The sequence below is a fragment of the Heterodontus francisci genome, chromosome 4 (genome assembly GCF_036365525.1).
Source record: "Heterodontus francisci isolate sHetFra1 chromosome 4, sHetFra1.hap1, whole genome shotgun sequence".
Classification (NCBI taxonomy): domain Eukaryota; kingdom Metazoa; phylum Chordata; class Chondrichthyes; order Heterodontiformes; family Heterodontidae; genus Heterodontus; species Heterodontus francisci.
In genome coordinates, this window is record NC_090374.1 from 105,676,541 (window position 1) to 105,692,703 (window position 16,163).

At 43.4% G+C, this 16,163-nt stretch overlaps 1 protein-coding gene across 1 annotated transcript in view; it reads right to left on the reverse strand.

The window, feature by feature from the left end:
- Positions 1-596: 596 nt before the first annotated feature.
- si:dkey-96l17.6 (uncharacterized) overlaps positions 597-16,163 on the reverse strand; it is a 28,761-nt gene continuing 13,194 nt past the window's right edge. Inside the window, exons 4-8 of the mRNA XM_068029011.1 lie at positions 13,312-13,522; positions 10,207-10,367; positions 7,053-7,255; positions 3,662-3,740; positions 597-794 (exon numbers count right to left, since the gene is read on the reverse strand). Coding sequence (XP_067885112.1) covers positions 597-794; positions 3,662-3,740; positions 7,053-7,255; positions 10,207-10,367; positions 13,312-13,522 — 852 coding nt within the window. The remainder of the gene's footprint in view (positions 795-3,661; positions 3,741-7,052; positions 7,256-10,206; positions 10,368-13,311; positions 13,523-16,163) is intronic.

Below are 16,163 nucleotides of genomic sequence, written 5' to 3' on the forward strand. Positions count from 1 at the left end.
AGGGGCAGGCCATTTAAGACTGAGATGGGGAGGAATTTCTTTATTCAGAGGGTGGCAAATCTGTGGAATTTTCTACCCCAGAGGACTGTGGAAGATCAATCATTGAACATGTCAAGACAGAAATTGATAGATTTCTGGATACTAATGACATCAAGGTAGATGGGAATAGTGGGGAAAAATGGCATAAAGGTAGATGATCAGCATGATCTGTTTGAATGGCAGAGCAGGCTCGATGGGCCGAATGGCCTACTTCTGCTCCTATTTCCTATGTACTGCAAACCCATCTTAGGCAGCTTTGCATTTGCCCCCTCTCTGACTCTTATTTCTGAACTATTTTTTACTCGAGTGCTATTTGCCTCTCCCAATCCTCCAAGCACCTTGTTTCTCCTCTCTAATGTTGCATCCTGGTGCCCATGACCCCTTTAAATTCTCCCCCACAATGTTAGTTAAGTCCTCTGAGGATATTGATCTCAGCTCTGTTGAGGTGCAACCCATCCACCTTGAACAGGTCCCTCCTACTGTAGAACTGGTCCCAATACCCCAGGACGCTGAAACCCTCCGTTCTGCATCACTTCTGTAGCCACACATTAACCTGTTTATCCTACTATTCCTAAACCAACTGGCATGTGGCACTGGGAGTAATCCAGGTTACTATCTTTGAGGTCCTGCTTTTTTAACTTCCTCCCTAGCTCCTGAAAATCAGACTGCAGGACTTCAACCCTGTTCCTTCCTAAGTCATTGGTTTTCACATGGACCATGGCCGGAATTTTTCGTTGGGTGGGAAGCCCCGCCCACTGGCCAAAAAGTTAGTGGCAAGCCCGCCTCCATCAGGTCTGGGGAGCCAAGCCGGGATTTTTCACTCCCCAGGCCTTTAATTGGTATTGGTTGGAACTTCCACCTCCTTGCGGCAGGAAGTCCCCTCTAATGGAACTGCCAGCCAATCAGCAGGCCGGCAGTTCTTAGTCCCAGCAGCACCACTGGATGGCCCAGGAAGACAGATAAGTTTTTAGGGCCTTGCCTGGGATAATTGGCCGGGCCCCGGCGAGGCAAGTGGGGTCATTTAGTGGGGTGGAGGGAATGTTGTGCACTGGGGCCAGTTAGGGCTTCGGGGTGGCCCTCCATGGGGCACAGAGTTCCTGATCAGGTGGGCCGCCCCCCCAGCCCGCAAGAAACCCACCTGGTTTTACCACGCAGGGTTCGTGAGGCTTGTGCTGTTCAGCCTCCGAGGGTAAAATACCCGCGGCAGTGGGAAGAGGCCCTTAAGTGACAGTTAATTGGCCACTTAAGGGCCTTGATTGGCCTGGGGTGGGTGGGCTGTTTATCGCCGCCGCTGCCCTGCGTAAAATTGCAGCAGGGACAGGAGGGGGCGTCGGGAATCGCCACCTCCCACTCAATTTTACGCCCCCCCACCACCACCAGCCCGCTCGTTTGGGGGCCGTAAAATTCCGGCCTATGACTTCTTTATGTTCCCCTCCCCCCAAAGCCGGATTCACACTGACAGTTGCAAATATGCTGACATTCGAATCCCCTCTGACCACTACATTTCTACTTTGCTGTGGCCTCCTGTGCAGTCATTCGCCCCACAGTGCCATGGATGTGCTCTAGACTGCATTTCTCCATGGTGTCATCACTTTCACTGGTATTCAGTGCTGAAAGCAGTTTGAGAGTGCCACACTCTTGGAGGATTCTTGTACTACCTGACTCTTCCTACTCTGCTGGATGGCCACCCACTTACTGCTGTCCTGAACTCTCTGTGGCTTGGGGTCACTTTGGGTTTGTTGGGTTTAGTTCTATTAGTAGCATTGTAGGGTGTTCTGGAGAAAGTCTTCAACTCGGGTAAAGGTTAACTAACAACACTTCATTATTTACAGTTACTATACACGCTCTCCGCAAATCATCTAAGCTAGCATCCTTAGTGCTGCTATACCTTCTTCTCCAGCCTATCTCATATGACTAACATGGTCGCTCATACAGTGGGAGGGGTCCCTCTCACTGCCTTCAGTATTAACCCTTTACAAGCTTACACTACATTGACCCACCACCTGGAGCAATGAGTCTCAGCTGTTCCATTTATTTACTTTAAAAAATTGAATTAGATCCAATTAATTACTCTTAACATTATATATTTATTGTTTCCCCTTAGTTTAAAATAATTAGCACCTCTTTCCCCCCTGCACTGAATTTTTACTCTCACCAAATTCCCGTTTGCCACTCTGTTTAGTAAATTCCCCCAGCTATGTGCACAGAGTGCACAGGTCATGGATCATTATCTGTACATGATGGGACATCAATGGACAGCCACCAGGACACCATAATTCCTGGCAGTGTCACAGAGGGTGCAGCACCTGAATAGATAAAAGGGCATTTAAAAGGGCAGAAGAGCTTTCAAGACCTCCTAAAAAGAGGCCTACAAATGTAGGTATTCGGGGCCAAATTGGAGGGAGAGGATACCTCTATTAGGCCCTCTCCCTTCATTCTTGCATTTCAGGACTTTCCCGGTGCTACCTCAGGGAGGACCATCAAGCTTCACCTGACTGTTCTAGGATCAGCAGTAAGAGAAGTAAACAGAGAATGTGACAGGAACCCAGGCCACATTTCCCTGCCAGCATTTTCATGCAGTGGGCAAGAAAGAATTATTGGTCACAGAGGGAGAAGAAAAGCAGGGTTGCAACAGGGAAGCAGCAGTAGGCCTCACTGCCCAATTTTCCCTGGTAGGCTTTATTTAATGTGGGAGAGTGGAGAAAAATGCAAGCAAAAATATCAGCCACTACAAATTCCAAACCACAATACAAGCAGAAAATGAGAATCTTTAGCACTATGTGGACATCTTATCATCACTTTTGAAACTGTAGCCCCAATATTTACTGGATTGAGATTTCCAAGTTGGGAAGAGGAGTTCTGGTCCAGAAGTCTTAGTTTCCCCGAATGCAGTGGAGTTTTAAATCAGTGGCAGGTGTGTTTTTTTAAACAGATTCCCACCCTGAATGACAACTTTGTTCTCTGTTGGACGGGAACACTTCAGAAGAGGCCACGGCCCAGGAACAGGTAGATTTACTGCTCCTCAGGTTAGAGATCTCGATGGGGGAGTGAGTACAGTGTGGCTTGGAGGGTTGGGGTGTGATCATGGGGTGTTGGGGGGAGATTGGAGGAAGAGATGGGGCTTTGATGATCGCGGGTTAATCGGTGATCTTGCAGGAGTCACTGATTTGTGGAGAGGGATCAATGATCACAGGGGCTCGGTGAATGTTAGAGTAAGTAATTGGGGAGGGGGAGGTTGGTGATTGTAGGATAGGGAAGGGCCTCAATCCCTGAAGAAGTTAACAAGTTTGATTGGGTGGCCTGGGTTAGGGGAAGCTCTCCTGCTCCTTCTGATCCACAGGCAGTGTTGTAAAAGCTCTTACAAACGCCCTGCAGTGTGCTGCTGAGTATCCCAAAGCTCAGGAAACCCAGGTGAGCAACAGTAAGCCAGAAACACAGATAAAAACTACGGCACGCAGGCTCATTAAAATGTTTAAGTGAGTCATCTGTCTCCTGGGAAGTGAGCAGGTTCAGGTTTGAGATTCTTTATATTTTAACTTCCAATCTGACCCAAACCATCTGTTTTTGGGTGTTTAAAAATTACTGCCTGTCTTTCTAAATGTTTATTAAAAAGTCTCATTACCTGTTTGAGTCGAGCTATCTCTTTGGTCTCGGAGTTCTTCTGTGCATTATTTGTTATTAGCTTAACACGAGATGCATAACTGTTTTGGTAAAATAAAGATATTGTTTAAATCTGAGCACGTTTTATCCTATTTTCAAAAAGAGAATAATGAAAGTTTGTAAGCAACATTTCCCTTCCAGAAGATGTAATGGTGCAGTACACTGGGCTCAGCGTGTTGTATGACACATTTATTTTATTTTATTTAGAGATACAGCACTGAAACAGGCCCTTCGGCCCACTGAGTCTGTGCCGACCAACAACCACCCATTTTATACTAATTCTACATTAATCCTATATTCCCTACCACATCCCCACCATTCTCCTACCACCTACCTACACTAGGGGCAATTTACAATGGCCAATTCACCTATCAACCTGCAAGTTTTTGGCTGTGGGAGGAAACCGGAGCACCTGGCAGAAACCCACGCGGTCACAGGGAGAACTAGCAAACTCCGCACAGGCAGTACCCAGAACTGAACCCGGGTCACTGGAGCTGTGAGGCTGCAGTGCTAACCACTGCGCCACTGTGCCACCCTAAATTCCTGAGGAAGTGAACACCTGACTTAGAGTCATAGAGTTATACAGCACAGAAACAGGCCCTTCAGCCCATCGTGTCTGTGCCGGTCATCAAGCACCTAACTATTCTAGTCCCATTTTCCAGCACTTGGCCCGTAGCCTTGTATGCTGTGGCGTTTCAAGTGCTCATCTAAATACTTCTTAAATGTTGTGAGGGTTCCTGCTTCCACTGTCACTTCAGGCAATGCATTCCAGATTCCAACCACCCTCTGGGTGAAAATTTTTTTCCTCAAATCCCCTCTGAACCTCCTGCCCCTTACCTTAAATCTATGCCTCCTGTTATTGGCCCCTCCGCTAAGGGAAAAAGTCTCTTCCTATTTAACCTATCAATGCCCCTCATAATTTTGTATACCTCAATCATGTCCCCCCTCAGCCTTCTTAGCTGTTCTTTTGTGGGAAAGTGCAAAGCAGAGCAGAGCCCATGTACTTCTTCACAGGGAAGGAAAAAAAAGTGAATTTCTATAAACTTCTGTAGGAACCCAACCGCTTCACTAACGTCCTATAAGGAAGGAAATCTGCTGTCCTTGCCCTGTCTGGCTTAATTGTGACTCCAGCCCCACAGCAATGTGGTGAACCTTTAACTGCCCTCTGAAATAGCCTAGCAAGCCACTCAGTTCTGTCAAAACTGCCACAATGAACTGCAGCAGTTCAAGAAGGCAGCTCACTACTACCTTCTCAAGGGCAATTATAGTGGGGAAAATTGCTGGCCTTGCCATTAATGCCCACATGCTGAGAATGAGTAATTTAAATACATCTTCTCGTAGTAAGATACAGAAGATCATTGGTGGAAACAGGGAATCAGCTTTCTTGTCAGGAATGATGTATGGTATGGGAAATTAAAGATGGCAAAAAGGTTAAAAGTAAGTAAGTACAAGGGAATTTACATTTTCTGTTTTTTAAATTCCCTTGTTTAAAAACAAATCATGAACAAGCTTCCTTACAGTGTTCAAAGACTGAACCTCACATGTACAATAAACTGTAATGATAAAATAAATCTTATACCAGCAAAAATGTTTACTGGTAATACCTGATCCATCTACAGAGCATTTAAAATTGGGTTCTTCTTTTAAGTACTTTAGAATATTAGTGAGTCATAAGGACATAATACAATCGACATGCTCTGCTGATCTGATTCATGAGCAGAGCTTAAATTAATTAAGAATCCTATCTCCAAGTCTAAGCAACAATTAAAGTTAGTGACTTCTGCTTATTATAACGCATAATATATATTCCCCATATAGTTGTTTTTAAATCTGGTTTCTAGCTCTCTCGCCATCTTGTGGTGGCATTTGATCGTGGTTGCATTGTAGAGGTTTCCTGACCTCACCTCAGTGAAAATAACATGATTACAACTGGTACTTAAAAAGCATCTTTCAGTTGTAGAAAGACATCTGAGAGCACATTACAAAGAAGAGGGAAAAGGACACAGTGGATACTGTACATGGGGAAAGTGAAGAATACTGGAGAGGTCCTGATGGGGAACTGACAGCCTGGTAGAAAAGGAGGATTTTGAATGTAGAAAAAGAAACAGCAAAGCAGATGGAAGTGGCTACAGAATTTCAGAGGGCCTAAGTATATTGGCTATAAGTATGGCCACCGATGATGGAGCTGAAGACAGGACTTAGGAATGACGAGAAGTCCAGTATTAGATGAGCAGAGGGTGTGTGCAGAAACGTAAGGTAGAGGAAGATCAGTAAAGTAAGATAGGGTGGGGCCTGGCCATAAAGCCATTTCAAAACAAGGATGTGAGTTTTGAATTTGTCATTCTGGGACATGGAAAACAGTGGAGCTCGGTTAAGACAGGATGATGTTCACTTCAACTTGGTCTTCTAGCTAACTTTCAAATCAATGACTAGCGGGCAGTTCTTTGCTGCAAGGAGCTTTGTTCACCTTGCTACTCTTCAAAAGCTTTTGCAAGAGGTTGAGGCCTTCAATTCAAGATAAACATAATGATTCTACTGAGAAACAGCATATTTTGATTTTTTAAAATTTTGTTTAAAGCCTGATTTTGAACATATAAATTTCAGTTACTGAGGAAACATGATGTATGGATAAAATAAAAATATCAGAAAGCATTTTGAGTGTTTTGTGGGAAATTAGTGGTTAGATTGCTCAATCACAGGGTGATATATCTTCCCTATAAAATAGCAGTTTATTGTGTATCACACAGAGTGACAACTTTAGCATTGAAAAGATCTATCACTATTCCACCTACATGAACAATAGGCACTGTTAGAGTTTTTAATGAAGGTGCACCCCACGTCCTGAACCCGTTATAAAACAGATGGACCCAGAAATTTGAACTCACCCAAAAATGAGCATGCAGGGTGTACCTATTCACATGGGTACGGGGATAATGTGAAATTGGTGCAGGCAGCTCATTATAATGAGTCAAGCATGCAACCAGCACTACCTACTCTGCTTATTGGCTGCATGCCTGTTTTAGGGTGTAAGAAATCAGGCTTTACTGGCATCATTTGAATGAACTTACTGTGTAAACCTGATTGTCCTCAAAATACATGTGATAATGGCCATGTATAAGCCAGGTAGATATCCAAATACTCATTGATCTGCCTGAATATCAAGACTTGGGCTAGAGTAGCACATCACTCGGGCTAAAGTGCTATTGCACCATACATCTTAGGCTATAACAGTATTATTTTATCATGGGCCTCAGATTGGAATGGTAAATGGATTGTTATTTATCTTAGTGTTAAAGGATAATAACGCACTTTATATACTTTACACTGCAATTTTATTTAAATTGGTTACTTACATCAATGAGCTGATGCTTTCCTCAGCATTGCAATCCGCTGGGGAAATGTTCACAAACATGAGTGTCTTTGAATTTCCACCCAATGAGTCCTGCATCAGCAATGTGAGTTTGTTATTACGATATGGAATGAAAGATTGTTCTACTGAGAGGGCCGAAATGACATCACCCAATGAACTCAGAGCCTTGTTGATGGAATTGGCTTCCTGTGGTCCTCAGAAGATAAAAGTATGTTGGTAAACATTCTATTAGCATTTTCTGAATGATATTGTAAAATAAGCAAAATCAATTGTTTATAAGCAGTGATTTTTTTTTTGTTCTTATTGAAGTTCTTGGTCTGGTGTTTCCTCCACATTTTCACCTAAATACAGGTGTAATCTAGTTGTAAACAAATTTTGTGGCTTAAAAGATTGCAGAATGTTGGATGTAAGTGAGTTATGTGTGTAACTACAATCTGCCCAAGTCTACTCAATATTTCACATTCATCCAGCAAAACTTCCGTCCAAATAAATTTCCACCACAAAACTGGGCACACCCCGAAATCTCAAATATGAGTGTTCTCCTATTATGCTTGTTTGGAGAGGGGGTCTCTCAACATTATATTCATATTTTTAGGTGCAACAGGAATAAAATCATGTTTCTGGTCTTTTAATTGCAACTTTTGAGCCATTTATACAAATTTACTCTCATTGAAACCTACTGGGCTGGTATTAGAGTCAGGACCCTCGCGTTGGGTGAATTTCTGGGTCCCGACCCCATGTTGCTTCAGCATTAAACAAAGAACAAAGAACAGTACAGCACAGGAACAGGCCATTCGGCCCTCCAAGCCTGCGCCGATCTTGATGCCTGCCGAAACTAACACCTTCTGCACTTCCGGGGCCCATATCCCTCTATTCCCTTCCTAGTCATATATTTGTCAAGATGTCTCTTAAACGTCGCTATCGTATCTGCTTCCACCACCTCCCCTGGCAGCAAGTTCCAGGCACTCACCACCCTCTGTGTAAAAAACTTGCCTCGTACATCCCCTCTAAACTTTGCCCCTTGCACCTTAAACCTATGTCCCCTAGTAACTGATTCTTCCACCCTGGGAAAAAGCTTCTGACTATCCACTCTGTCCATGCCACTTATAACTTTGTAAACCTCTATAATGTCGCCCCTCCACCTCCGTCGTTCCAGTGAAAACAATCCGAGTTTTCCCAATCTCTCCTCATAGCTAATGCCCTCCAGACCAGACAACATCCTGGTAAACCTCCTCTGTACCCTCTCCAAAGCCTCCACGTCCTTCTGGTAGTGTGGCGACCAGAATTGCACGCAATATTCTAAGTGTGGCCTAAGTAAGGTTCTGTACACCTGCAACATGACTTGCCAATTATTATACTCTATGCCCCGACCGATGAAGGCAAGCATGCCGTATGCCTTCTTGACTACCTTATCCACCTGCGTTGCCACTTTCAGTGACCTGTGGACCTGTACGCCCAGATATCTCTGCCTGTCAATACTCCTAAGGGTTCTGCCATTGACTGTATACCTCCCACCTGCATTCGACCTTCCAAAATGCATTACCTCACATTTGTCCGGATTAAACTCCATCTGCCATTTCTCCGCCCAAGTCTCCGATCTATATCCTGTTGTATCCTAACAATCCTCATCATTATCCGCAACTCCACCAACCTTTGTGTTGTCCGCAAACTTACTAATCAGACCAGCTACATTTTCCTCCAAATCATTTATATATACTACAAACAGCAAAGGTCCCAGCACTGATCCCTGCGGAACACCACTAGTCACATTCCTCCATTCAGAAAAAACACCTATCCACTGTTACCCTCGGTCTTCTGTGACTGAGCCAGTTCTGTATCCATCTTGCCAGCTCACCTCTGATCCCGTGTGACTTCACCTTTTGTACCAGTCTGCCATGCGGGACCTTGTCAAAGGCCTTACTAAAGTCCATATAGACAACATCCACCACCCTTCCCTCATCAATCATCTTCGTCACTTCCTCAAAAAACTCAATCAAATTAGTAAGACACGACCTCCCCTTCACAAAACCATGCTGTCTCTCGCTAATAAGTTCGTTTGTTTCCAAATGGGAGTAAATCCTGTCCCGAAGAATCCTCTCTAATAGTTTCCCTACCACTGACATAAGGCAGTTTTCTTTAAGGTCAGTGGTGAGTGCCCTTGCTTCGCCATTGACCGCAAAATCTCGAACTCAAGGTTTGCCTTGAGCTGCAGTGCTATAAGATAGACTTTAAAGAAGGATTTGCTAATATATAGCACCTTATTGCATCGCTCGATAATGTACCAAAATGCTTTGTCGCTTTGGGATGCAATGATAACAGCCATATTTTGCACAGGAATACCCTATTATGCAGCAATGTGAGATACGACCAGTTAATGTGTTCTTGGTTGTGGCTGAGGGAGAAAAGTTGATCAGGACCCTGGAAAAATTTCCTGCTCTTTTTCACATAGTACCATGAACGTTTTAACCTCTGCATAACAGATGAAAGTGACTATAACTTAATGTCTCATCTAGAGAATGACATCTTCAACAATGCAGCACTCTCTCTCTCTCCACTAGAGAGTTGGTTTAGAATTTGCACAGAGGTTCTGGAAAAGATCTATATGCATGACCTTCTGACTCAGAGGTGAGAATGTTATGAACCGAGCCATGCTGACATGACAGGAATAACCACTGCACTACCATACGTTAACCTGTTAAGTATGCCCTGGCCTGTTTGGAAGTGAAGTACACATGTAAAGGGTATTTTTCTGACTTTGTGCTGTTGGTAAGAGATCGGCACACTGAAAATTTTGGTGTGCACTGCGCACACTTTAAATTGATGCTAAATTAGGTAAAGTGCATTCCTCAATCTCCAGCATGCACTTTTGGTGGATGAGGCTTGCCATTATCAGCCCAAAGTTGGAAAATTAAAGTAGAATCATAGAAATTCATGACACAGAAGCAGGCCGTTCAGCCCATCATGTCTGAACTCCAGGATCATGTGCAATTGATCCCCGGTAGATTAGGTAGAGAAACTGGGCAAGAAATCACATGTTCTATAGGCCACCAGGAAATCAATCCATTAATTAAACACCAATACACCAGAAATGTCAATTTGAAAGAGAGAAAATGAATGAGAATGTAGATAAGAATGACCTTCAACTGTTCATCAGCTGCTCCAGTTTTTGATGCTCTCTCACTTCCTGCTAAATCAACCAGACTGAGCTTTCCATAAGTTACAGTTCCATTGGTGAGATTTGTGCTTTTTATAGTCACTCCAACTATCAGATGGGAACGTGAACTTTCAGTATTCATTTCTGAAGAAAAATGATAGCCTCAAAGAAGTAATCTGACATAAAATGTGCGGCAGGTGACTACAAGGTTCTCATTATGCAGTTTTTTGAATACTTGTTATATCTAAGAAAGTTAATTTATACAACATGAGAGATGGAAAACTAGTATAGTGAGAGCAGAAGAGCAGGAATTTGGGACAGAATCTGTTGTGCCGGAATGGAGTCCTTACAAGAGGCAGGGACATATTAGAGGCGCTGTTGTGGAAGGTTGCATCATCAGAGCAGATGTGTTAGAGTCAGAGAAACTGGGAGAATGCAAGGACTCCATTCCATCCTCTCAGTTTCTCTGTCTCCGACGCATCTGCTCTGATGATGCAAACTTCCACAACAGCGCTTCTGGTATGTCTTCCTTTGTCCTCAACCGAGGATCCCCCCCCACTGTGGTTGACAGGGCCCTCAACCATGTTCAGCCCATTACCCGCACTTCTGGCCTCACACCTTCCCCTCCCTCCCAGAACCGTGACAGAGTCCCCCTTGTCCTCACTTTCCACCTCATCAGCCTTCCGAAGGGATCGTTCCCTTCACGACACCTTGGTCCACCTTCATTACCCCTGACACCTTGTCCCCTTCCCACTGCGCCTTCCCATGCAATCGCAGGAGGTGTAATATATGCCCTTTTACCTCCTCTCTCCTCACTATCCAAGGCATCAAACACTCCTTTCAGGTGAAGCAGCGATTTACTTGTACTTTTTTCAATTTAGTATACTGTATTCGCTGGTCACAATGCGGTATCCTCTACATTAGGGAGACCAAACGCAGATTGGGAGGCAGCTTTGCTGAACACCTCTGCTCAATCCTAAAGCATGACCCCGAGCTTCCGGTTCTTGCCATTTCAACACTCCCCCCTGATCTCATATCAACATTTTAGTCTATGGCCTGCTCCAGTGTTCCAGTGAACATCAGTGCAAGCTCGAGGAGCAGCACCTGATCTTTCGGTTAGGCACTCTACAGCCTTGTGGACTGAACATTGAGTTCAATAACTTCAGAGAATGACTGGCTTTTTAAAAATATTTTATTTTTTAACCATGTGCCTGCTTTTCATGTAGTCAGAGCTGTTCATAATTCCACTATTAACACTCTCTCTGGACTAATGCTTTGTCTTTCACCATAAGCATTAACTCACACTTTGCCTTTGTCACAGGACAGCTTTAGGGTGGCACAGTGGCACAGTGGTTAGCACTGCAGCTTCACAGTTGCAGGCACCTGGGTTCAATTCCGGGTACTGCCTGTGTGGAGTTTGCAAGTTCTCCCTGTGTCTGCGTGGGTTTCCTCCGGGTGCTCCGGTTTCCTCCCACATGCCAAAGACTTGCAGGTTGATAGGTAAATTGGCCATTATAAATTGCCCCTAGTATAGGTAGGTGGTAGGGAAATATAGGGGCAAGTGGGGATGTGGTAGGAACATGGAATTAGTGTAGGATTAGTATAAATGGGTGGTTGATGGTCGGCACAGACTCGGTAGGCCGAAGGGCCTGTTTCAGTGCTGTATCTCTAAAACTAATAAAACTAAAGCTTTGTTATTTAATTGTCCTCTGCCCTATCAAACACCTTCCCCTTTGTTCTCTCCCCCACTCCCCTCCCCTTCACTTGCTTAAAACCTAATTCTTTTCAAACCTTTGCCAGTTCTGATGAAAGATCACAGACCTGAAACGTTAACTTTGCTTCTCTCTCTACAGGTGCTTCTTTCTCCACAGACCTGCTGAGTATTTCCAACACTTTGTTGTTTTGTTTTAGTTTGGATTCTGGTAACTCAACAAGTAATTCTATAGTTGAATATCATGACCTTTGTATACCTCTGTTTCAACAATACTTCCAATAACTCCCCATCCCTTTTTTCTGTTGTATAAAAAAAACACTCCCTCTCATTCAGTCCATGGAAAAGAAGATTAGGTTGTGAAACAGGCTGCCAATGCATTATTTCCTATGTTATGCTATCACCCAGGATAAATTTCACCCATGTAGACTTTCTAGCCCTGATGTTACTTTAAAAATAAGGGTGCTTCTGGTCCCTTTAAGATTTCTTCTCTTTTTGATGTGACGAGAGGTTTCCTGTTGAATTGAGCTGAATTTTCCAGTGTTGCAGCAGCGGGTTCCTCTTTAGTGCAGATGTATTAGTGGGAGCCCGCCCTGCTTACTGCATGAAACCCAACCCAGGAAAAGGGATTAGGTGCTGAAATTTCAAAGGAAAATCAGCAAAAACCTTGTTTATACATCTAGCCAGAGTTTCTGATAAACTTCTGCCAAAGCTACAGCGACTGATTGGGAGCACCCCGGAGGAAATTTTGGGTTATCTATGCAAATGAGTAATGGTCTAAATACCACATATGCAATTTATAAGTCAGTCTGGGGCATCTTATTAAGTAATAGTCAACAAAAAATTTTAGTTCATAATAGTTGCTAGCAACTCATTTCCTGTACAAAAGAATTAAATCAGTTTTCCTGGAATAAACTTAAAAGATATTTATAACAGGAGGTGAGCATAAGGGATTAGAATGCTGCAGTTAGATTTGTCTGTCTTTTTTTGCATAAATGTGAAAAAAGCAGTACAGTACAATATTAGGAAAAATGTAAATAAATACTACATACAATATAATAAATCTGATCATCTCAAGGGTGCTACAACAGTTTGAACGATCTGGGATATTGCTATGCAGATTCCACTATGTGGTGCATTTAATATACAGCATGGTTTATGTTTGTAATAGATTTATTATTAGCATCATTAAAATTTAATTTCTTTCTCTCTCCACATCCCCTTCTTCATTACAAATGCAATATATAATTCGCAATAGATGTTGACCTGGGCAATATAATGGAATAAACAAGGCACCTTTAAACTGCTGAAATATAAATAGAGAAGTAAAACTTGGCCTTATTTGTTAAATAAGTGGTTTTCATAAGGCAGTCTTACTTGTGGCTATGGTGTGACGATTTGTGCAACCCTGCTCAAATAATGCACAGAGCATTTCTGCACTGATGACCTCCTTTATTTCTGCTCCTTGGACATATACAAATCCTTTTTTGTCCTTCCTTATTTCAAGCTTTGTGTTGAAACTTTCACAAGGGTTGATAAAAAGGTCCAAAAGTTGTTCATTATACAACTCCAACATGTAGGCCAAGATCTGTAGGAAACAATAAAATAGCATCAGTCATAAAATACTACTGTACCAAGATGAATGGACTCACTTCAAAATAAAATGCTTGATTGAGACAAGATGGAAGACTCCAGGCCTAGCCAACAGATAGGAAGCGCTACTTGTACCATCACAGAAATAACAGATGCATATATTTAATGAACTAATTTCTTATTCTGACAATCAATAATAGCAGTGCCACACAAACCGGGCTCTGCACCAGACAGTATTTTGGGAAAATCCAAAAAGAAAACATTCTACAATGTTTTATCACATGCCTTCCATGAAGAGCCAATGGAATTTACCAAAGAAATAGACTCCATTCTCTGAAATTAAGTCACATCAAATTATTTTCTGTGCTCTCTTATGCAGTTACTCACCAGCCTATTTTAAACAGTGCACTACAGAGGACATCAAATTGACAGGAGAGAAAAGCTGGGATAGCTGTTATTTTAGCACACACATATTTCTTCCTGGTTAAGCAAAAAAGCAATAAAACTGTAAATGCTAGAAATAAAGTCATAGAGTCATTTACAGCACAGAAGGAGACCATTTGGCCCATCGAGTCCATGCTGGCTCTCAATGGAGCTATCCAGTCAGTCCCACTCCCTCTTGAAGAGATTGCTCTCTCTGCTTCCACCACCCTTCTGGGCAGTGAGTTCCAGGTCATTACTACTCGCTGTGTAAAAAGGCTCTTCCTCATATTCCCCCCTGCATCTCTTGCCCAAAACCTTCAATCTGTAACCTCTAGTGCTTGCACCATTAGTTAATGGGAACTGTTTTTCCTTATCCAACTTTCTAAGCCTGTCATAATTTTGTACACTTTTATTAAATCTTTCTTCAATCTCCTTTGTTCTAAGGAGAACAACCTCAGCTTTTCCAACCTAACCTTGTAACTAAAATCCCCCATTCCTGAAACCATTCTGGTATGTTTCGTCTTTATGTTGTTTCTGGTTCCCAGATGTTGGAAAGAATCACACTTTGAAACTTGGTAAAGGCTGGAGTCAGTCAGGTTTAATTCAGCACAATGCTGTGTGCTGTAGAGCCTGATTCTTGTGTTACATATAACATGACTCCCCAGTGCAGCCATGAATGAGACACCCCCACTGGAACACTTAAACATAACAACTAGTTCCTAGCTAATTAGTTTCTAACACTTTACAGGTAGTATAACAATATGAACATATAGAACATGGTAAATCTCTGTACCCTCTCAAGGACTCTCACATCCTTCGTAAAGTGTGGTGACCAGAACTGGACACAGTACACCAGTTGGGGCCTAACCAGAGCTTTATAAAGGGTTAGCATAACTTCCCTACTTTTGTACTGAATGCCCCTATTTATGAATCCCATGATCCCTTATGCTTTACTAACCACTTGATTGGTGTAGTCTATAGGCCACCAACTAGTGGGAAAAATGTGGAGGAATAAATTTGCGAGGAAATTACAGGTAGATGCAAGAATTATAGAGTAATTGTAATGAGGGATTTTAATTATCCAAATATAGACGGGGGTAGTGATAATATAAAGGGCAAAGATGGGCAAGAGTTTCTAGAGTGTGTTCTGGAAATTTTCCTACAGCAGAATTTTTCCAGTCCAACAAGAAATGAGGCACTGCTAGACCTGTTTCTTGGGAATGAGGTGGGCCAAGTGGATCAAGTGTCAGTAGGTGACCATTTAAGGGACAGTGATCCTTGTATCATAAGGTTTAGGTTGACTCTGGAAAAGGACAATCCAGAGTAAAAATAATTAACTGGAGGAAAGCGAACATCAATGGGTTAAAAATGGATCTGGGCCAGATAAATTGGAATCAAAGGTTGGCAGGAAAATTGGTACTTGAACAATGGACTACCTTCAAAGAAGAGATATCTTGAGCACTGTCAGGTATTTCCCATGAAAAGGAAAGGTAGGACTAACAAATCCAGAGCTCCCTGGATGACGAAAGAGATAGAGGGATGAAATTTACAGTGGCGGCGGGCAAAAACAATGGCAGTCCTCCTGCGCGGGCGTCACGTCCTGTAGCCGCCGCAATATTAAACATGGCAGCTCAATTAAATGGCCAGGGCGGACCACCCACCCCGATGAAGTGGAGGGGGTGGGCTTTCCGTCCCCGGCAATGTTGTCAGCTGCCATTGAGCAGGCGCTGACGCCATTTTTAAAGAGAGATTGATTCTAAAAAATTAAATAAATTGATATTGCCCGTCTCCCACCCTTTCCCCAATAACCATAGATTTAATTACCTGCCCTTTCACCCCCTACAAAACACTTAACTTTTGCACCTGACCTACCCCCCCAAAGTGCATCAACTTTACACTTTACCCCTTCCCAAGATCCCCTGCACCAATGAGATGACTGTGACCCTGCTCCCTCCCTCCCCGCACAGAGAAACTTACCTGCTCCCCCCTCCCCACCAGTGTTCTGACTTGGACCCCTTGACAGGGATCCGAAGGCGTGGAGGTGCCAGCCACTGGTACGAATATTACGAAATTGGGCTGCCGTAGCTGAATGGCGGTGTGGGGGTGTGGGGTGTGGGGAGCAGTGGGGGGGAGGGGTGGTGGCGCCATGAGGTCTCACTGCTGCCGGCAATATCAGACCAGGCCTTCCCAGTGTCGAAGTCCACAGCGGGCAG